At 36.0% G+C, this 24,099-nt stretch overlaps 1 protein-coding gene across 3 annotated transcripts in view; it reads left to right on the top strand.

Annotated features, from left to right (window-relative positions):
* Positions 1–24,099, top strand: part of FCHSD2 (FCH and double SH3 domains 2) — a 316,260-nt gene that overhangs the window by 135,187 nt on the left and 156,974 nt on the right. For all 3 annotated transcript variants that reach the window (XM_082626729.1, XM_082626728.1, XM_082626727.1), the window contains exons 6-8: positions 11,910–12,043; positions 15,985–16,039; positions 16,906–17,034. In XM_082626729.1, coding sequence (XP_082482855.1) covers positions 11,910–12,043; positions 15,985–16,039; positions 16,906–17,034 — 318 coding nt within the window. The remainder of the gene's footprint in view (positions 1–11,909; positions 12,044–15,984; positions 16,040–16,905; positions 17,035–24,099) is intronic.

Consider the following 24,099-nt stretch of genomic DNA (forward strand, 5'->3'; position numbering starts at 1 on the left):
TGGCAGAGGGGCAGGGTTCCCTGAGGCAGGCCATTATGTATGATTATAATAACAAAAGCAACGAAAAGCAAAGGTTAAAGTCAAAGAAACAGATCCAACATGGAGTCAAAATTGGCTCTTCCCTGTTACCATATCTTGACCATATATAGCAAACTTATTACCAAAAATGGTTTACTCTAAAGTTTAGCTATATAGGTTACATAAAAGTTTTTAAATAGATCTGTTTCTTTGTACAGAATTTTTAAATTCATAGAAAAAATCGTTATTAAATGTGATTTTTATGAAAAGCTTGCTATTGAAAGTAGGTGATTGAATTGTGTCCTTTTAGGAAAGGACACAGTTTTACAAAATTAGAGATTATCATGATGCCTAATAAGCAATTAAATTTTTCTTATGGAAGTATTAATACTTTAGAAAATATTAAAGTGGTTATTTAAGAAAATAACATTTCTCAAGCCATCCATTGTTTTGATTCTAATTGTCCTTTGGATTATCACTACTTTTTTACAAACAAAAACAAAAAAAGCTAATCTTCCTTGTTTGCCAAAGATGATTTTAGTAGCATGAAATCAATATGTTAAATGTATCTCTTTCAAGCACTCACGTAATATCAGTGGGTTTTAACATTTTTGTATAAGAATGCGTCAGTTTTATCTTTGCTCAAAATTATCTCTTTCAAAACAAACATAGCGAATAAACTACGTGACCACTGACCGAACATTGCTTTCTAATGGAAGAAAAAGCTGTGTGTGTGTGTGTGTGTGTGTGTGTGTCCATCAGTGCCTGCAGAGGGAGGGTGGGAGACAGAGGTAGAGAGTTGATACTACTCCTTCCTAACTGGGAGGAAATACGATGTTTCAAATAGCCAATGCATTCACCAAATGTAACTGAGTTATTGGAAGTTCTACATTTCTCAGTATAGAAATTTTTTTTTTTTTTTTTTTTTTGGTTGCACCATGTGGCATGTGGGATTTTAGCTCCCCAACCGGGGATCAAACCCACACCCCCTACATTGGAAGGGCGGAATCTTAACCACTGGACCACGAGGGAAGTCCCAATATCAGAATATTTTGAAAGAGTTAAAACCATTTGTGCTCTTCTCTGACCTGAATTTAACTAACATTCCTGGGCAAAGAATGTTAAGAATGTTTGGTGAGCTTTGACAAGTCCTCATATCTGTGAATTAACTTATATTATAGCTGATAATAATGGTGTTTGTTTAAGCAGTTGTTAAACACTAAGTACATATTGAGCATACCTGTCAGGACTCTGAAATGACAAATGACAGAAACTTACTTCAAACTGGCTTAAGCCAAGGAGAGAATGTATAACTAAACATTTCAGCATGGATGGAATTCAGGCAGGGGTGGATCCAGGTCGTCAGATGATGACATTAGAATTCAGTCTTTCTTCCCATCCATTAGCTCTGCTTTCCCCAGTGGCTTCATTCTTTAGCAGCTCTCTCTATGTGGTGCCCTGCAAAGTGCCAGATTTACAAATATCAAAGCTAGCAATCCTACATTTTCCACTTTCCCCAAAGTTCTAACAAAACTACCAGAATTAAGGCTCATCAACTTATCTTGGGTTACAGAGGTTACAGTCTTCATGCAAACTACATGGACTAAAAATGGGAAAAGATGATTCACCAAAGGAAAATTGAGATAGGTTCCCAATGGAGCAAGAAAAGCAACACATAGCCACAACTACTGGCTTCTCTAGTTGTACTTCCCAAACTTTACAACAGATTGACTCCACATAGGATCAGAAATCATCTATTTTTCTTCCTGTACTTCTCCAACCCTTCCTTCCCATGCTTTTTTTTTTTTTTTGCCTATATTTGGATAATCTTGTATTTTATTTTCTTCTTTTTTATTTTAGTGTGATAAGAACACTTAACATGAGATCTACCCTCTTAACAGATTTTTAAAGTGTACAATACAGTATTTTTGTACAGGTGATCTCTAGAACTTGCTCATTTTGTGTAACTGAAATTTTGTACCTGTTGGTTAACAGCTCCCTCCTTCCTTTTTTTCCAATCCCTGACAACCACAATTCTATTCTTTGCGTCCATGAGTTTGATTATTTTAGATATTTCATGTAAGTGGGATCATGCAATATTTGTCTTTTTGTGACTGACTTACTTCATTTAGCATAATGTTCTCCAGGTTCATTGATGTTGTTGCATGGATGCATGCATAGGATTTCCTTCTTTTTTAAGGCTGAATAATATTCCATTGTATATATATACCACATTTTTTAATACATTCATGCATTGATGCACATTTTGGTTGTTTCCATATTTTGACTTTTGTGAATAGTGTTGCAGTGAACATGGGAATGCTGATATCTCTTTGAGATCCTGATTTTACTTCTTTTGGATAAATACCTAGAAGTAGGATTGCTGGATCATATGGTAGTTCTTTTTTAATTTTTTGAGGAACCGCCATACTGTTTTCCATAACAGCTGCACCATTTTGCATTCCCACCAACAATGCACTACAGTCCCAGTTTCCCTACAACCTTGTCAGTGTTTGTTATCATTTGTTTTTTTGGTAATAACCATTCTAACAGGTGTGAGGTAATATCTCATTGTGGTTTTGATTTGCAATTTCCCTGGTGATTAGTAACATTGAGTAATGTTACACTTTTTGTTATCAATTTTCCTCCACTATTAGCTTTTTAATTTTATAATCTTGTTATTCTTTTAGTAATTAACTTAGAGATTCCAGTATGCCTTTCTGACTTACTATAATTTACTATGAATTGGCACTTTTACTGCTCTCCAAACTTTACTCTAAATTAACTTATTAAAGTGTAATGTGAATTAGTATTTTACCACCTCATGAACAATATAAAAATGTTTTAATAGTATAATTCCATTTACCTCCCCATTATGACTTTTGTGCTGTTAGGCCTTTTGACTCTGTCCATGTCTTTTGTACTCTTTCTGCGTTTTCTGTATTAATACCCTTTTTTCTCTCTGCACTTCAGTCTGAACATTTTCCACTGATATCTTGCAGCTAATTAACACTCTTTTCTATTTCTTTTTTTCTTTTAATTTGTTTTGATTGATTGATTGAAGTAGAGTTGATTTACAGTATTTTGTTAGTTTCAGGTATACAGCAAAGTGATTCAGTTTTATATATTTTTTAAGATTATTTTCCATTATGAGTTTTACAAGATATTGAATATAGTTCCCTATGCTATCCAGTAAATCCTTGTTACTTAACCACTTTATATATAATAGTTTGCATCTGTTAATCCCATACTCCTAATTTATCCCTTCTCCCCTCCCTTTTCTCTTTGGTAACCATAAGTTTGCTTTCTATATCTGTGAGTCTGTTTCTTTTTGTATATAGATTCATTTGTATTATTTTTTGGATTTCACATATAAGTGATATCATACAATATTTGTCTTTCTCTGTCTGGCTTACTTCACTTAGGATGGTATTCTCTAGGTCCATCCATGTTGCTGCAAATGGCAATATTTCATTTTTTTATGGCTAAATTATATTTCATTGTGTGTGTGTATACCACATCTTTTTTTTTTTTTTTTTTTTTTTTTTTTTTGCGGTATGCGGGCCTCTCACTGTTGTGGCCTCCCCCGTTGCGGAGCACAGGCTCCGGATGCGCAGGCCCAGCGGCCATGGCTCACGGGCCCAGCCGCTCCGCGGCATATGGGATCCTCCCAGACCGGGGCACGAACCCGTATCCCCTGCATCGGCAGGCGGACTCTCAACCACTGCGCCACCAGGGAGGCCCTACCACATCTTTTTAAAAAAATTTTTTATTGGAATATAATTGATTTAGTTTCTGCTGTACAGCAAAGTGAGTCAGTTATACATACACGTATAACCACTCTTTTTTAGTTTCTATTCCCATATAGGTCATTACAGAGTGTTGAATAAAGTTCCCTGTACATGCCACATCTTCTTAACCCAATTGTCTGTTGATGGGCACTTGGGTTGTTTTTGTGCCTTGCCTATTATATATAGTTCTACTATGCTGTTCCGCTTTTTTTTGTGTGTGTGTGTGGTACGCGGCCCTCTCACTGTTGTGACCTCTCCCATTGTGGAGCACAGGCTCCGGACGTGCAGGCTCAGCGACCGTGGCTCACGGTCCTAGCCGCTCTGCGGCATGCGGGATCTTCCCAGACCAGGGCACGAACCCGTGTCCCCTGCATCAGCAGGCAGACTCTCAACCACTGCGCCACCAGGGAAGCCCTGTTCTGCTATTTTTAATTTGCTTTTAAAACTTATCTTTTGGAATCTCTGTATATTTTTCAGTTCTGAAATTTTTATTTGATTTAAAAAAAATGGAGTCCATGTTTCTGGTGCAATTCTCCATGTTTTTTCTTTATCCTCTTAAATGTGTCACTCCTAATCTCTGTTTCATAATTCCACTATCTGAATCACTATAGGTCTCTTTTTATCATTTACTGTTTCTTTGTTTGTTTTTGGTTATTTGGGTCTACTGGTTTAGTAGGCCTTACAGTCCTGGACATTGTGGGTAAAAATTATAGAGGCTCTGGAAGATGTTTTCTATTTCCAAAGAGAGTTAAGTTTTCTAGCAGGCAGATAGAGTACTATCAGATCACCTTGATTGTGTTAGGGTCTAGTTTTAGGCTTTTTAGTCTGGTCTATTTCACTTATGTCCTTATTCCTGGGGTCTTACCTGAAAGTATGGGGTGCTTATCAAAGCCTTTCTACTTTGACAAGACTTGAACCCCAACCTTTGTCTTCTCAACATCATGTAGCTTCTCTGACCCCTCTGTTCACTGCTCAGCTCATTAGCCTTTCAGCTACTGTTCTTTCCTGAATTTCTTGGAATTTCACTACACATATGCCATTTAGAAGTCAACTGATGACTCTGGGAAATTGCATGCAGATTTTTGGATTTGCTTCTCTGTAGTACCCTTCTTTCCAGGTCTAGCCTCTCAAGTTCCTGCTCTTTGGGCATCCACAAACTCCAACCTCTGTTTCCACAGTCTAGTAAAACACCACTTTGTGTCTATATCCTACATCTCTGTGCCATGATTCAACAATTGCCCTAAGAAGAAAAGTCAAGGTGAATGTAGAGCTTACCTAGCTGTGCTCTGTTCTTCCAGATATCACAGTCCCTAAAGTCCAGCATGTATTGCTATTGTTTAATGCTGGCTATTTCTAAAAATCTCTTTTGTCTAACTTTTACAGTTTCTAGACTATAGGAAGATAGTCTAAAACAACTTGTTCTGTCATGATCACAACCAATTTTGACTTAAAATTCTCCTTCAGTAACATTTTTTAATTGAGGTATAATATTTATAATATAAAATTTTACAATATATATAAAATTTATAATAAGTTTGAGGTGTACAACATAATGATTCAAAATTTTTCTAGATTATATTCCATTTATAGTTATTATAAAGTACTGGCTATATTCCCTACACTGTACAATATATCCTTATTGCTTATTTATTTTATACATTGTTGTTTGTACCCCTTAATTCCATACCCCCTCTCTTTCCCCTGCCCCCTTCTCTCTCCCCACTGGTAACCAATAGTTTGTTCTTTATATCTGTGAGTCTGTTTCTTTTTTATTGTATTCACTAGTTTGTTTTATTTTTTAGATCATACATATAAATGTTAACATACAGTTTTTGTCTTTCTCCGTCTGACATTTCACTAAGCATAATACCCTCTAAGTCCATCCATGTTGTTGCAGATGGCAAATTTTCATTATTTTTAATGGCTGAGTAGTATTCCATTGTGTGTGTGTGGCATGTGTGTGTGTGTGTGTATATATATATGTACACACACACACACACACACACACACACACACACACACACACACACACACATATATATATATATATATATATATATATATATATATATATATACCACATCTTCTTTACCCATTCATCTGTTGATGGACACTTAGGTTACTTCCATATCTTGGCTATTGTAGATAATGCTACTATGAACATTGAGGTGCATGTATCTTTTTGAATTAGTGTTTTCATTTTCTTTGGACATATACCCAAGAGTGGAATTGCTGGATCGTATGGTAGTTCTATTTTTAGTTTTTTGAGGAACCTTTATGCTGTTTGCCACAATGGCTGCACCAGTTTACATTCCCAGCAACAGAGTACAGGGTTCCCTTTTCTCCACATCCTTGCTAACATTTGTTATTTGTGGTATTTTTGATGATAGTTGTTCTAACAGGTGTGAAGTCATATCTCATTGTGGTTTTGATTTGCATTTTTCTGATGACTAGTGATTTTGAATATCTTTTCATGTGCCTGTTGGCCATCTGTATATCTTCTTTGGAAAATTGTCTATTCACATCTTCTGCCCATTTTTGTAATCAGGTTTGTTTTTTTGATATTGAGTTGTATGAATTGTTTATATATTTGGATTTTAACCCCTCTGTAAATTTTTTTTGAAGTCTTTGTTGAATTTGTTACAGTATTGCTTCTGTTTTATGTTTTGGTTTTTTGGCCGCAAGGCATGTGGGATCTAACTCCCCCTCCAGGGATTGAACCCACACCCCCTGCATTGGAAGGTGAAGTCTTAACCACTGGATCACCAAGGAAGTCCCCCGTCTGTAACATTTTAATGGTCATGTTCTTTTTAAATTTTTCTCTACTTCATCAGTTTTCTTTTATAATACTTGGGGATAATTTCAGATACAATTATAAAGCGTCTGACCGTTGTGAAGATTATAATGAGAATTATATCATGACTTTTTCTAAATCACTTTCTGTATGCTGACATTTGCTTATAAATCAAAACAAGAGCCACAATAATCTATGGCTTTTAAAAAATTTAATCTATTCTCTTTTTTTAAATTGAGTTAAAATTGACATATTTCAGGTGTACAATGTAATCATTTGATATCTGTGTATATTGCAAAAGATCACCTCAATAAGTCTAGTTAACATTTGTCATTCTTATATTAAACTAGCTATGCTTTTATTCATATCTTTCTCATTTATACTAGAGTTTACCTTCCTTGAAATAATTGGGATTCACATTTGTATGATAATTTAGAGTTTGTAAACTGCTACCATATCCATTATAGTCTCATTTGATTTTCATGACAACCTGTTAGATATGTAAATATTATTTTTCAAATGATGAAACTGAGGCTAAGAATGTTAGAGAGACTTAGGTAGTAAATTATTGAGCAGGAACTTGAATATACTACTTCCTAATTCCAAATTGTATTCAATCCTTTAAAAATACTTGGAGTATAATGTTTAAATAGGCTTACAGAAAAATATATACAACTTCTTCACCTCAGTAGACTATTTATAGATGTTCCCTACTCCTTTACCTAATTAGTTTTTACAGTAGTTGTAATTAATACATGGATAATTTGTTTTAGGATATCCTGTTTTCTGCATCCTCTATTTCCTAATTAATTGTTAATGTTTCTATACAGCTTTATGTTTATTATTTTTTACTTCTGAATAAATTTTTCATTACTCTGCTTTATTTAGTCATTCCTCTGTTTTATTACCACTAAGGTAATAAAAGTTAACTTTTTTTTTTTTTTTTTTTTTTTTTATTTTTCCTTGCGGTACGCGGGCCTCTCACTGTTGTGGCCTCTCCCGTTGCGGAGCACAGCCTCCGGACGCGCAGGCTCAGCGGCCATGGCTCACAGTCCCAGCCGCTCCGCGGCATATGGGATCCTCCCGGACCGGGGCACGAACCCGTATCCCCTGCATCGGCAGGCGGACTCTCAACCACTGCGCCACCAGGGAGGCCCAAAGTTAACTTTTTTAAAAGTTCTTTTCTTTTCTTTTCTTTTTGGCCGCACAGTGTGGCATTTGGGATCTTAGTTCCCTGACCAGGGATTGAACCTGCACCCCCTGCAGCTGAAGCACAGAGTCTTAACCACTGGACCACTGGGGAAGTCCCAAAAGTTATTTTCTTAGGATGAATTTCCAGGACAGGACTGCTGGGTCAGAGGATGTACCAGTTTGTAGGCCTTCAGTGTAGTGGTCCAAGTTACTTTTATTTTTATTCCTGTCTTCAAGTTATTAGCAAGTCTATCTATCCTAGTATCTGTCATACTCAGGAATCATACTTTTAATTTCTTCACTAGGATCCTGAATTTTAATATCCAAGTTTGTCATTTTGTATGATCCCTTAGCCCTAATGTACACTTACACATTCATTTCTCTGTCTGCTCAGTGCTGATAACTCTTGGGAAAGAGCTGGACATATATCACATCAAGGCTTTTCTTAACATAGTTATTATTAAGCTTGTTTTTAAGTATATGACTTAATCCACCTCAGAAAATTGGATTTCTACAGAAGAAACTTATTTTAAAAGTTGGAAAGGAAGTCCTGTTCCTTTGCAAATTAAGTTTGATGACTTTTATTTAATAAATATTTTTGATATTTTGTTATGTGCAGGCATTTTCCTTTCAAGAAGAACCCAGCTTACTCTCACTTGAAACAGTTCACCTGGGTGATGGAAACATTTGGTTGTCGTTTTAATGAATGCTAGGGAAGAAGGGATCACGAGAGATCTCTTCAGTGTGCACACAGGCTATCTCTAATACTGTTTGATAAACAGTATCTTAGAAACTTATGTAAAGGGAAAAAGCAAGTAGGAATAGAATCAACCAGATTTTTCTGACGAGATTTTTGAGAAATCCTTCTAAAGATATGAACTGTCACAAAATTCATCTGATATTGTGGCACATATAGAAAGTAATTTAATTTAATAACCTTTTATAAATGAAAATGAATTAAGTAATCTCTATAAGATGTTTGGTTACCCGAGACTAAGGAGAAATGTCCTTTAAAGTGTAGGGATATAAGGAGTGAGTGACTATGTGTTTGTGTTTCTGTGTGTGTGTGTGTGTGCACACGCATGTGTGCATGCATACGTGCTCGTGTACAGGTACCCGTGGTGTTCACTTTGTGTGAATGTACTGAGATCCTACCCACATGGTTTGCAGTCCTCAGGAGAACCTTTGACCAACTGTGTTTCATTTCCTCTCAAAATATTCCAATTAACAGACCCTTTCAGTGCTTAATATCACCCTGGCACCCTTGGGCTTCCCTTCATTGATTAGTTTTCTGAGGCCATGTTTCATTGTTTTAGATGAATATTTTGGATGTAGATACCTTACACCTGACTCCTCTTTTAAATAATCCATCCCATTTGCCCATTAAACACAGTTGTGTTTTTTCAGACCATGCCCCAGTTCCTAGTTATTAATATCTAATTGTAGCCATGGAGCATTCTTTCAGCTCTTCACACATGCAAACATGGCATTATTGGGATGTTTAGCACTTCTCTATGGGAGTGTCAGGTTGTCTCAGTATTATTTAGTAAATAAGAGATTTGTTTATGATAAGGACTATTAAAGATTTGTCGCAAGATAAAGGCTTACTATTTTAGTATGTCTATAGAATGAAACATTCAGCCATAAAAAGGCATGAAGCATTAGTACATGGTACAACATAGATGAACCCTGAAAACATTATGCAAAGTGCAAAAAGTAAGATGTATAAGGCTATGTATTATATGATTCCATTTAAACAAAATGTCTGGAATAGGAAACTTATGAAGACAGAAAGTAGATTAGTGGTTGCCAGGGGCTAGGGGGTAGGTGGAAATGGGAGTGACTGCTAATGGGCATGGGGTTTCTTTTTAGGGTGGGTTATGGTTGTACAACCTCGTGAATACCCTAAAAACCACTGGGGTCTGTGAGTTACGTGTCAGTTCTTTTAAAGCTTACTATTTTAAGATAAAGTAACTCTGTGTGAAACCTTAAAAACATGGTTATCACAAAACTAGGGTACATACTATAATGGATTACATGGTAAATTCACTGTATGACTTTGGGTAAGTTGTTTAACCTCTTTAAGTCTGTTTCTTCATCTTAAAATTGGACTAATACGAATACTTTTATCACAGAGTTGTTTTGAGGACTAAGTGTGATGTAATACCTATAAAGTGCTGGACATAGTGTATTGTGCTTGTGCAGTGTACATAGGGAGTCTTCTTAAATGTAGCTAAACATTCAGACTCATGAGTATCTTAGGCCACACCTGGCATGAGGTTTACTTAGAAGGACATTAGGACAGGGAACACAGTTAAGCAGCAGGGTGGCATCCTGCATTAGTAGAATTAGTTCTCCCACCAGTTTATGCTTCAGTCTACATAGCTAATCAGAGTTATTCTGTTTGGTCCCCAGGTGACAGGTCTGGGACAAGGAAGTGAGACTCACATGTGCAGGGGTAGCCACAGACTCTAAAGGAGAGGAGAACCTTTTATTACAGCTCTATAGACAAAGCTTCCAAGGTCCCTGCAAGGGACATGTCCAGATACAGGAATCACCATACTCACAGAAGCCAAGACTTCTCCATCAAATATTTGTAGTTCATTTGTAGTTTCTCCCAAGTTGATGCAATTTACCCTTCAGGTAAATTCATATTTATACGTAATGTTGCTGAATAACCCAGTTGACGTTGTGTCTTAGTCAGGTTTCTGTTGAAACACAGACCTTGGAAGTTAAGGGTCCAGTTTTCATGCAGCGGGGAAAGAGGTTTTTTTTTGTTTTGTCTTGTTTTACCCTTTATTCACAGCCTGACACTTATTAAGTGCTCAGTAAATGTACCCATAGGGAACCTTCTGGATCTCTCACTTCCTGTAAAGTAGTGAAACTCTAGCCTATATGTCACATGTCTAAGTTTATTTGTGCTTTATCCTTGCTTTTCTGATGTCCTTGTTCTGTTCCACACTGCTCACCCTGGCAAAATAGTCCCTTACTTAGCAATGTCTCTTCCTGCTTTGCTGTGTTTTTTCAGTCTCCACCATGCACTGACGATGCTATTCCAGGCTCAGAAGTTTTTCAGTGGGGGCTGCCCTGAACTGGCCTCAGACTGGTGAAACTTCTCAGTGGTTTGTTTCAAACGGGGGAAAATAATTCCCCCTTTGGATATCCAGAAGGGTCCCAAAGCAGTGTTACTTTGGCCCCATTGTGTTATAAGAGTTTATTTGTTAAGTATTTCTTTGAGTTATTATGTCTGTCTCTTCTCCTAGAATCTGTATGTGTATCCAAAGAGTTGAGTTGGGGATAGTTTTGAGTAATAATTGTTATGTGGTACCCAGGTTTCTTGCTTCTCTCCTTTATCTTGGGCTTATCCTGTCAGACTTCTCAGATTTCTTATTTATTTATATTTTTGGCTGCATTGAGTCTTCGTTTCTGCGCTCGGGCTTTCTCTAGTTGTGTGGAGTGGGGGCTACTCTTCATTGCAGTGCGCTGGCTTCTCACTGGGGTCGTTTCACTTGTTGCGGACCACAGGCTCTAGGCACATGGGCTTCAGTAGTTGTGGCACGTGGGCTCAGTAGTTGTGGCTCGCAGGCTCAGTAGTTGTGGCTCGCAGGCTCTAGAGCACAGGCTCAATAGCTGTGGCACATGGGCTTAGTTGCTCCGTGGCCAGACTTCTCAGATTTCAATCCTCCTTTCCCAGAAGTGAAACCTTCAGTACCCTTTGTACCATCATTTCCCCAAACATATAGAGAAACTTTATTAATATTATGAAGATTACAGAATTGCTTTAATCTTTTGCCTTTATTGCTGTGCTCCAACACTAAGAGCATTTTCACTGTTGCTCTTGTTATGCCTTAGCTTAATGTCAGTTATCAGCAGCACTCAGAGGTTATTTCTCAAAGCAGAATTGTTAAGCAAACTGTGACACTATTCGATACGTTACTTGAGATGGAAGTACCAACTGTTCACTGTATTTCAGTTTGCAATTTGAAGGGTACTAAAAGTGCTGGTTCTTCTCCTGGGTTTCCATCCTGAGGGCATAGTGCATAGTTCTTAGGACAAACTCATTTTCTGTAAGCCTGAAGACTAAAATCATAATAATTGCACTTTGTATTTTACAGTGTGTGGACCAGTTGACAAAGATCCAAACTGAATTGCAAGAGACAGTGAAAGATTTAGCTAAAGGCAAAAAGAAGTACTTTGAGACTGAACAGATGGCTCATGCAGTACGAGAGAAAGCTGACATCGAGGCAAAGTATGTGTTTTAGCATTTCTGAAAAAATGATTATACAAATAAATGTTATTTTTGCCAGTACTTTGTTTTCTGTTAATACAGGGCATAGAGTCATTCTTAGGTTATATTGGTTTCATTGGACCTATAAATGTTACATACTATAGATTAAATTTTCCTTTATATTAGTTGACTTTTATTTAAATTAATATAAGCAAAATGGGAATATTTGATCAGTGAGTTTTCACATTAAATGGAATTTTGAAAAGGAAAGAAGACAAATGAACATGGTATTGGAAGCTTAGCAGAAGTCTGGTTAAAGTTGCTATGGTGTCTAAATATCAGGGTTTTAGAGCCTCAGTTTTCTCATGCCAGAGTAAATCAGTTGCAGTCGAAAATCCTTGATCCTCAGTATGCCTTTGAAGGACTATGGACGCATCAAGTGAGTAAGACCACTGACCTCAGTATAGAAACACTGCCCCAGAATTTCTCTTATATGAAGTTCTAACGTATATAATTTTTAATGTATGCTTTAGGAACTGTGTGTGAATTTTACTTTCAATATATATAAATTAAAAGTCCTTTATTTTGAGAATAATTAGGAAAAGAAGGAACTGGCAGTTTATAACAGAAAGAAATGCGAAGCTAGCGGTAGAGATTTTTGCAATGACAACTTGAGGAAAGAGTAAAATTTTTTAAGAAAAAATAAACCTGTGTTATAGAATGGGATTCTGAAGATGTCTCTGAGGAAAGGTGAGACTCCCATTCGGTGAGCTCACTGATGGAAAATGTAGGAGTTTGAACGCCTAGTCATGAAATCAGAAAGGCTATGAGCAGTTGTACAGACTAGGAAGGAGTCAGGGTTGTCTTTCTAATATACTTTTTTATCTGCAGGAAATTAAGCAATCTCATAGGCATCTTGTGAAAATTTAGGGGCTCCTGGAAAGTTTATTTTGTCCCAAGGGATGGTAAATGAATACTCATAAAGTGCTTAATGTTACTGGAAAACATATTTAATATTTCCCTAACTTAGTTTATGATCTTTATTATTTTATTTTTATAAGCATACACATATTTCCTGTACTTTCATAGAGTCAGTGAACCCATCTTCCCAATTAGACCTGAAGTTTTTAGATTAGGTGCTCTCGGTTAGGAATATCCTTTCATGGTGGTTCTTAAGAACTTGTTTTTTAAAATGCTCAGGGATTCTAGAACAGAGAATTGACAGATTTGTAGAGCATATATAAATACCTACGTTAGCCAAGGTCCACAGGGTGAAAATGAGGACAATTGTGGGGCTGTTCCTGAGAAGTGTGGATTTGACACGATCTAATTCACAGGTGCTGATAACAAGAAACTGCCTTCTAATATAGCCCAGATTCAAAGGGGATACAACAAATTAGACATTTAATTCAATGTGTAACTTTTCTGGAAAATTAATTGTACAACAGAGAGAGAAATGCCTCTTTATCTTAATTCACTCACTAAGTGTTTATTGAGTGATTACTCTATCTCGGGTACTATGGATACAGAGATGAGGTAGATAAGTTTTGCCCTCAAGAAGTTTAAGGCCTAGAATTAAAAACAAACATGTTTTAAAGTAGATTTATGGTTTGTTTATTCACAGTAAACTTAAAGAAGTTAAGTACGCAAAGTTACTCACCTAGTAATTAATTTATTTTAGTAGTTGTGTGAAAACACTTTTATGTAAGCATAGAAAATAGATTAATTTTGCCTAATGCAAAAGGAAACCTTTATAGAAAAAAGTGATGTTTGGACACAGTTCTGAAGAATGGTTTTTCTAAGTAGAGATGAGGGCTCCCCTGGTGGCGCAGTGGTTGGGAGTCCGCCTGCCGATGTAGGAGACACGGGTTCGTGGCCCCGTTCGGGAAGATCCCACATGCTGCGGAGCGGCTGGGCCCATGAGCCATGGCCACTGAGCCTGCACGTCCGGAGCCTGTGCTCGGCAACGGGAGAGGCCACAACAGTGGGAGGCCCACGTACCGCAAAAAAAAAAAGTTTGTAGCTAAGTAGAGATGAGAAGGAAGATCAGGAAGGGGAATGAAAACTGGGCTGTATATATTTGGTTGACCAAAAAGTTCCTTTGGGTTTTTCCATAAGATGTTACGGAAAAACCCAACCGAACATTTTGGCCAACCCAATAGTTTTGATAGATGATTTGACAGATACAGATGTGTACATTAGGAGAGAGCATAGAAGGAAGGATACAGTTTGAAGGGATGGCTGAGTTCCACTTTGAATATGTATGTTCTGATAAATATGTGGGACCGTGGGGTGAATATATTTGGTAGAGGGTTATATATCTGACTCTCAGATGAGAATTGGGCCTGAAGATCTTGCTTTGGGGGTCAGCTGCATATCAGATGATAGTTAAAGGGATGAAAGAAATCATATATAAAATGAGATGAGAAGTTGAGTTTGGAAACCTAAGGAACATTAACATTTGGAAGGTAGGTGAGGAAGAGGAGTATGTAGTATGGTTCATTGTATATATTTTATTTGCTCTAGATAATAATCTTTGAGGACAGGAACTGTGATATTTTACCTGTTACTAGTACCTTCTTTATTACCACAAAAGGATTGTATGAGGATTAGAAAATGAAGTAGAAACCAGAGACTTGAATCCTTATATTGGAAAATCCAGATGCAACTCAGACTATTTAGATAATGGCTACAAAAAAAGTCGAAATGAGTATACCCCAAACACAGTCTTTCTTAACCCTGAACAGGCGCTCTCAAATTTTAAAGTCTGTGGCCTTTGCTTTTCTAGATCAAAATGAATAGGAATCTGATTAATAAAAACAAAGAAAACCCCCATCAAATATGAATATGGCGAGGTAGGAAAATAACAGGAGTCTCTTAGACCCAGCTTTTTTTTTAGTAGTGGAGTAGTTGGAATGCATGTTTGTACGTACGTCCTTGAATGTTTCTCTCTTGCTAGAAAGTTGAGAGGCTGCTTTTTCTGTCCTCACATTTGCTCTGCAGAGACTGGCTTGCTCTGTTTTCCAATACCAAACGGTCTGCAACTTTATTTCATATTATGGCATAGCTTCCAGCACATTCATTGACTTTTCCCATAGCAATCACCGTGACACTGCAGTCAAGACAAACATTGCAGCTTCAGAAATTACTGGTTGTGGGGAATGTTGGTTGTTCCTTAGCATTTTTCTCCTTATGGTTCTCTCTAGTTGTTTGCATAAAGCCAAGATATTTTAATTACTGATTGTTTTATTATGGTTCCTCTCCCATGCTGAGAGGGATTGAGGGAAATAAGGACACCGGAAAAGAGAAGGTTAAATAGAACAAAATCATATTAGGGCAGAAAGTCCAAGGGCTTTATCTCTATGTTCTGAATACTATAGATATGTTAAGAGTGGAGGGAGCACATAGGCAGGCACCCAAACGAGAAGAACTTTTAATGGGAGATGTGATGGAATTAAGGTCTTTGTAGAGCCTGGTCAGTATCATACAGTAGATTGCATTCCTGGCACTGGCACATTCATGGCACATTCCTGGCACATGGCCCTGAAAGCCTGCTAATCTTTGTCTCCATAGGTTGGTTATCCATGGGCTTCTTTAAGCTTCCTTGCGGAAACTAAAGTATGTGCAATTGTATGATACTGGGAATAATCTGTAGTTTGATGACTCTTGTTTATTAGGAGATACCAACATATTGGATTCATCAAATTGTATTTTTGTCATTCAGGATATTTTTATTTTATTAATCCCACTGTTTTCTGTTTCACCATAATATTAAATTCTTCCTGTAGTAAAATAAAGGAAAATAATCATTGCTTTTGGTTTTCCATTTATTTAGTTCTCTTTTAGAATAGTGTCACGGGGAAAGGTCACTTTTTAAAATATTTAGTAATTATAATATTTAATCATTTTATTATGATGTAATTTGATAATTTTATTAACATACTTTTCTATTTTTATTATAGATCTAAACTTAGTCTTTTTCAATCAAGAATCAGTTTACAGAAGGCAAGTGTAAAGGTGAGTTTTTGAAAAATATATTTCACAATTGAGAAACCTTAGCTTAAAAAAAAAAGAATTGGACCTTTTGAGGGTGCAGTTCAATTATTTCCATCTGATTTCCATTTAGAGAAGCATTTTAAAGTCATTAGGGAAGAACTTTTTTTCCCAGTTCTTGAGGGTTTTTCAACTAAGTATCAGCACTTTGGATACTCCCTGCTTCTCAAGATTGCTTTAGAGATAAGTTTCTATACCTAACCTGCTTAGGTAGCCTGTTGTCTTCAACACTTAGTCCAAGAGACTTTAACAAGTCCATGGGCTTTAGAAAGCTCAATAAAATCCATTTCACTCAGATTTATACCTCTGAGCAGATATTCTGGGCCAGATGCAAGTGAATTTTTCCTGTGGGATCCTCAAGCTGTAGAATACCTGATAAATAAGCCTAGTGACCTACCTTTGTCTGCCTGGCTCCCAACTAGCATGCATTTCTTTTGGCACATTAGGGGGTGTTGATTTTTTTTTCAAACTATTTTCTAACTCCAGCAGATTTACCCAAGTCTTTGAAGATAAGGGACTTACTTAATTTGAGAACCTTTATCTTCCCATCATAATAAAATGAGCAAAACATTATGAAGTTCTCTCAAAAGCTTTGGAAATTCTTAAAGTGTAAATAACAAATATTTGAAAGCACTCTTACTGTGTCAAACAGTTCTAGTCACTGTTTATTTAATTCTTCAGTAGTGTTGAAGAATTTTTATATGCATATCAGTGTTTCTCCACATGGTCATCTTTACTCTTGTTGAGCCAACTAAGAGTGGTATCCTCATATGTTTTTCAGTACAGTATCAGTTTGCACTGACTTTTTCTTTTCTCTTACTATGTTTTAGTTAAAAGCCCGGCGATCTGAGTGTAATTCCAAAGCTACCCACGCAAGGAATGATTATCTTCTTACATTAGCGGCAGCAAATGCACACCAGGATCGCTACTATCAAACAGATTTAGTTAACATTATGAAGGTAATACAGCCTTAATATCTGTGGTAATATTGTATCATTAAAGACATAACAACTCATGAGTTGACTGTTGGGTGTATGGGATTGAGTCTATACAATAGCAGCCAGGCTACCTCGCATTTTGTTGGAATATACTTGGTATTGTTTAGGCGACCTCTGTTTCATGTAATCTGAATTAATTTTAGTATAAGAAAATGTTTAAAGCCAAATCATAGTAAAAGATTGTATTATTCCCTAGCAGCAGCAGATATTTACTGTAGAGTGGTTATTAATATATGATTATTTTTTAAAAGCTTAGCTTTTTAAAATTTTATCATTTTATGCTTAATTGATAGGTAAACTTGTGCATTAATATTTTATGAGGTGCCTGTGTGTAAAACAAGAGAAAATGTAACTCGTAGTTATATGAAAATGTCTCTACCCTGAAATGTAGGGTTACAGTTTCTTGTATGACAAAATTCGATCTTGGTCTTTCTCTGTTTATACACCTATATGTATCTTTAACTTTAACTCAAGTAAAGGACAAAGGGTGGAGGAGCAGAAAACTTTTTTAACATGCTGCCAGGTTTGCCCTCACTGCTGATAGACAAGTTTTGCTTTGAATTGTATCTCATTCTCTCCTGTTGTCTCAAGGACACAAACTTTTGATTATTCTATCTTTATTTTCAACCCATCCCTCTCAAATGTATTGTTCTTAATGACTGTCCAACCACATTGCTTTCATTGAATTGCTTGCTTTACGAATCAGAGGTGTTGAGAAGGGGGTGCAGCAGGAATGGGCACTCTTTTTTTTCTACAGTGCCTCTGGAAAAGAGATAAACTCTGTCCAGAAACTACGAGTTCTTTCCTTGGAAGTAGAGACAGGACATTTACTGGAAACTTTAAGGAAAAACGGAGGGATGGAGAGAGTAAAACTGAACTAAAAAGTATCCTATTGCAAAATTTTTTATTTCCTTTTTGTTTATTGTCTGAAATCCCCTTTTCCTGGCTTCCATCCTGTTCTGACTTCTGCTGGTTAGGATACAGGTGGTAAGAGAGACAAGGAATTGTTTTGACATCCCAGATGAGAACTCTGCATACATTTTCCCATAAAATGTTGGACCTAAAGGTTTAGACATTTTAGTATCTTATTAGGTGTTACACAGTGCTTCAGACTTACAAGGACCAGCTGGAGACTTGGCCTCCCAGTATAACCTGGTTTCTCTAGGGAAATATATATACTCAGTTTCAAACAACTCCTTTATTAAAAAAGATTTTTAATACAGCTCACATTTAAGTTTGTAATTCCCCATATACCATCTGCTATTACAACAAAGCTGTTAACTATATACTTTCCCCTTTGCATATTTTTAAATGAACACTGTATTAGTTTAAGCATCAGCAAAAATAAAATCTTTATGCTTTTTAAATTGAATCCACAGCCAAAAAAGATCTCTTTCCTAAAACCCTATGGCCTTTTATAAACCAGGAAAGGTACAGAATTATTTGGGGGATCTACCCCCTGCCAGAATCAAAGAGGAGGTTAATGGGCCTAGCCAGCAATCAGATTATGTATCTTTGAACTTACTTTGAAGTCCTTATGCACCTAGGTATTTGATCATCATTGGATAGGTTATGCTTCAGATTACTCGTTTCATGAAACATTAGAGGGTACTGAAATGATTAATATATATATATATAATAGAGGAAGGAGTCCCTCCTGTCCCTTAAAAATAGGAAAATGTATTCTCAATTTTCATGTTGTGTGTGTTAATTCATTTTCTTCCACATGCTTATTCATAGTCTGCAGTATTGGACAACTCCCATTAATCATGCTGTTAGCTATTTAGTAAGTTTCTATCATTGAATTGACAGTGGCCCTTTAGTAGCTGTCTTGGTAAGGTCTATTTTCTGGATTTTTGTTAAAGTTATAATGCCTTAAGTAGAATCTTTTTTAAAAATATTTATATGAATAGCTTGGAAACAGGAGATTTGAGTCATTGATTTCATCATACACATTTAATAGTCACTTAGAGTGTAGTAGCTACTATGCTAGGCTTTGGGAAGAAGCAAAAATGAACAAGACACTCTTATCCTCAAAGAGCTCAGTCTAGTCAAAGAGAGAGATACATAGAAATGATTACAAATTAGAATAATGAAATCACTTACTGCCAGAGGACCATGGTTAGTAGTAATAGCAGCTATCTTTTTTTTTTTTTTTTGATTGCTTGGTATTATCCTGGCATTATCCTGATCACTTTGGGCATATTATCCATTCTCATTTTCTTCTTTATCCTGGTTAGAGTATATGGTTCATTATTTAAATAACACACTAGCCTATAAATGAAATGAAATGAAATGAAATCCCAGCTGTGGATGAACCACTCTCTCTATATCTGCATCTAAGTAGCCAAGCACTGTTGAAGAAAACTTTTCAACAGAACAGATTCATGATTGTAAATTAATGTGGAACCAGTATCAAATGGACACTCAACACTGCTCAGATATCCTACTGTATTTCCCTGGTTGACTTTCTCTACTATTTTCAACAATTTTTTCAACTTTTGCCCTTCTCCTCAAATCTGACTTACCCCTTTTCTTTCACACTTAGCAAGTGGTCTTTCTTCCTAATTTACAGAGAAAATAGAAACCATTAAAAGGGAACTCCATTATTGTCCCATTACAGGCTTCATCTGTGTTCAAGACTCTTCCAAAGAGTCTCAATAACTATCTAAAGATGACTGTTTCACTTCAGCTTTGGATCATTTCTCATTCCCTCCTGCCTTCTCAGGGATTTATTAAACAATTGATTATTTTTTTCCTTATATTTCTTGGATGTTCTATTCTTACATTAGCAGTTGATAGGATCTTAGTGATGACAGCCCTCAGTATGTCTTGTGTTACTACTCTAATCTGGATTAATTGCCCTCTGTGTCCCGTGTAATGCACTTATTCTGGGACCTTCCTTTGCCTCTCTCCTATGTTGGATCTCCAGCTGTCTGTATCACATCTTTTTTCTTGGTTTACTTTGTTCTTTGGTGGAATACATCCTCCAGTACTTTCTTGAGAGACTGGGCATGGGAGGTAAGTTTTTTGAGATACCGTGTTATAAAGATGTCATTTTTCTGTGCTCATACTTGGGTATAGAATTAAAGGTTAAAAACCATTTTTATTCAAATGTTGAAGACAATTCTTCGTGTTTTCTTGTTTCCTGTGTTGGTACTGAGAACTCCAAACCATCTGATTCTTCATTCTTCATATCTGATCTAGTGTTTTTTCTTTTTAAAAGCTTATGAAATATTATCAATATGTCCTTTGATTCTTAAATTAATTCTTCCCTTTTGTTTTCTCTTTCTAGAATTCTAATTATTAAGATGTTGGACTTAATTATTCTGGAATTCTAATTATTAAGGACTCCTGGCCTAGTCCTTCAAATTTCTTTTTTCTATTATTGTTCTTTGTCGTTATGCTCTACTGTCTGGGAGACCTCTTCAGCTTTATAGTTCACTCTTTTATTAAGTTTTTAATTTTTTAAACATGGTTTTAATATCTTTTTGTTTCCTGAATGTTCTTTTTTTATAACAGGTTTTTGTGCTTTATCTTCTCTTTTTAATTCTGGTGGTCTCAATAACAGAATTTATTTTAAAATTTTCTTTTCCGTGCATAGTCTCTCTTTTAGCCTGTGGGAAGGACTTGTCAACTTTGAGCTTCACTGTAGGGTGTTCTCCTGGACCATTTGTAGGGGAAACTGTAATGTCAGTATCCTTGTACCTCTCCTCTTGAGTTGGTCAAAACTCCTTTGCTCCCTTCACCATTTCTTCAGATCTCTTTTCTTGTGTTGTTTGCTGAGGAAGACTTCCATGATCTCCTTAACCCAGTTACACTCCCACCCGATATGATGGTCTCATAAAATGGTTTATCTCGTCTTTGAAGTACTTAACATGGTTGTAGTTTTACCTGTATCTGTGTGATTATGTGATAAATGCCTTATCTCCCACTTAACTATACATTCCATGAGGGCAATGATTGTGTCTGTATCACTTGAGACTCCATCCTTGCTACCTAGTACAGTGTTTGATTCCTAATATATGCTAAATGTTTGTAAATTAATACATATTGAAGAATGAATGAATGAATGAGTGAATGAAGAATCAATCTCATTTTAATCCTTGCAGGATGAATCATTCCCATTTTACAAATGAGGAAACTATGACAAAGCCTGGATTCAACTCTGGCAGGTCTCTCTGCCTTCAGAGCTGGTGCCATTAGCTCTTTAAATAATACCAGTTTATTGGACTTATTTCCTTTTTCCTTGTTAAATGTGGGATAATCCTGCACTATCTTATCTCCTTTGGCTTCTGTGAGGAGCAAATGAGATAATGAAGAGTGTTTTTGTTAATTTTGAAACTTTTTATATACGTTATATATTGTCCTATTAAGTAACAGAAATTCTATTATTCTGTTTTAAATAAATCTTGTTTTCAAGGAAGGGGAGAGTGTAGAAGAGACCTCAAATGCTTGGGAGTGAGAGTGGAACAACTGTTTGGGTGTCTAACATTGTTGGGTTCTCTGTCTAGGTACCCAGAATACATTATTTCATTTAGTTTTGATAACATCTTTCAAGGTAAATAACATTATCCCTGTTTTACAGGTCAGATAGCGAAGGCTCAGTGAGGTTCAGTTAATGTATATAATAGCCAGGACTTAAATCAAGGTCTCTGTAACTTCATACCCTGTATTCTTTCCTAGATTTCATGCTGTGTTCTTTTCTACATACCATTCCAATCTTCTTGTTGGTAAAATTTAGTATAATAAGTGCTAGCATACTGTAAATGTCATAAATTCTGAGAGAACTGTAGAATAAAATTAACAATTGAAAATTGCAGATTGTCCCCTGTTCTAATTATTCTAAAGAATAAGATCATGTCAGTTTCTAAATAAAGTATTTAGACAGGTTCTCCAAGGAATATTTTGTATTCCTTATGCCAGTACTGATTAGCATGGATACTAAATATATTACTCTGTGTCTGTATGTTATCAGGCAGATTTTTTCAAACTTGAAACTAAAACAACAATGACAAAAAACAAAAAACAAAAAACGTTTGCTAAGCCATGGAAACCAGATAACTGATTTCATCAAATCTATAGAAAGCAGTTCAGCTGACTGTTGGGAGGTAAGGTAGTTTGTTCCTCAAATGTTCCTTTTTTGTAGTGTATTCTTGTGCAATATATAAACTGATATTTTTACTTTTAAAAGCTTGTGGAATATTTTCTTAGTGGTTTGGATGAGGAAGGATGAAGTATAATGCATCATACTAGAAAAGGGAACAAATGTCAATCTAATGAAAGACTTTCTGAAAAGCTTAACACTAGGACCCTATCTCTAGACAAATGTTTAGTGGAAGCTAAACATATCTGGATTAGTTGATAATTGGGCAAAGTAATAAAAGGTGAACATCTTTATATGTGACAAATATAGAAAATATGATAATATGGCATATCTTTTACAGACATTTGTCTTGGTTAAATGAAGAGAAAGTCATTATTGGTACCCAAGTCTTTTATTTTTAGGGCTTTTCTGGCTAAAGCACTAATTATTCCAAAAGTCTTCTTCATTCTCATGTAGGATTTTTAACTCTCATCTTCTTGATTTTAAGTCATAACTCTTCTGGTTTCCCTGCCATCTCTCTAGCTGTTATGCTTCTGATCCACCTAGTAATGTTTGTTAACTTAACAAATTAACATGGAAGTCCCCAAATCTCAAGATTGGCTCTCTGCTTCTCTTACTTTACATACTCTTTCTTTCAGAGAGTAATTATTTGGCTCTGTTTTTATTAATATTGTATGATTCTCAAATCTGTATGTAACCTTGCCCTTATAATTATCCATATGTTTGCCTCTCCTTCAGTGGCTGAAACTTTCTAAACTAGAGGCAACTCTGTTTCCCATTGTTCCCTTGAATAAGTACCCCCTTCTAGGTTTCAGGTGACAACTGCTGACCACAGCTGCACTGTCAAATACAATAGTCCTTAGGTTCATGTGACTATTTAAAATAATTAAGTATAAGTGAAATTTTTAATTCTGTTCTTCAGTCACGATAGCCACATTTCAAGTGCTCAAAAGTGACGTAGGTAGTGGCTACCATATTGAACAGTGCAGATATAGAATATTACCATCATCACAGAAAGTTCTATTGGACAGCAGTGGACTACAGCTTATTTAGTTTTTGCTTGTTTTCCTCCCTTCCTCCTTTATCTGGCTATCAATAACACTGACGATCATTTCCCCCAATAACCATAACCATGATTGTATTCGTATTATTTCAGAATTAATTGCTTCTTCATTTGCACTGTATACCTTGAAATCAAACAGAGGTTGGCAAACATTTTCTGTAAAGGGCCTAATAGTAAATATTTTAGGCTTCTCTGTCACAACCACTCAACTCTGATGTTGTAGGATAGGCATTGACAACATGTAAACAAATAAATGGCTGTTCCAATAAAACCTTATTTATAAAAATAAGCATCAGGCTGGATTTGGCCCACAGGCCTTAGTTGCAGACCCTTGGTATAGCACTTTAAAAACTATATATGAAATTTTCTAAATATATAAATACATTCAAAGAAAAATTAAATGAATACCCATTAACTCACCACTCAGCTTCAGAAATGAAACTCTACTAATAAAATGGAAGCCTCCTGTATGACTACTCCCAAAACATCCCTCTCATCCACCACGTTGTAACTACCACTCTGACAATATATTGTATTGTCTTAGATGGTATTGTACCCTGTAATATTCTGCAACTTGCTTTTTTCCCACTGAACATTATATTTGTTGAAATTCATCAATATGGATTTTTAACCTTATTAATTACCGTTTTGCTATTTAGTATTTCATTGTCTATGTATCATAAGTTACTTATCCATTTTCTTAGCTGAAAGTTTAGTTGCTTTGGTTTTATTCTTATAAACAATGCTGCTATCAACATTCTTGTATGTATCTCGGTGTATTTATGCAAGAATTTCTTAAGGAAATAGCCATAGGAGTGGTGTGTATTAGCAGCTTTACCAAAGAGGGCCAGATTGT

This window comes from Mesoplodon mirus (assembly GCF_964341445.2).
Source record: "Mesoplodon mirus genome assembly, chromosome: 7".
Lineage (NCBI taxonomy): Eukaryota > Metazoa > Chordata > Mammalia > Artiodactyla > Ziphiidae > Mesoplodon > Mesoplodon mirus.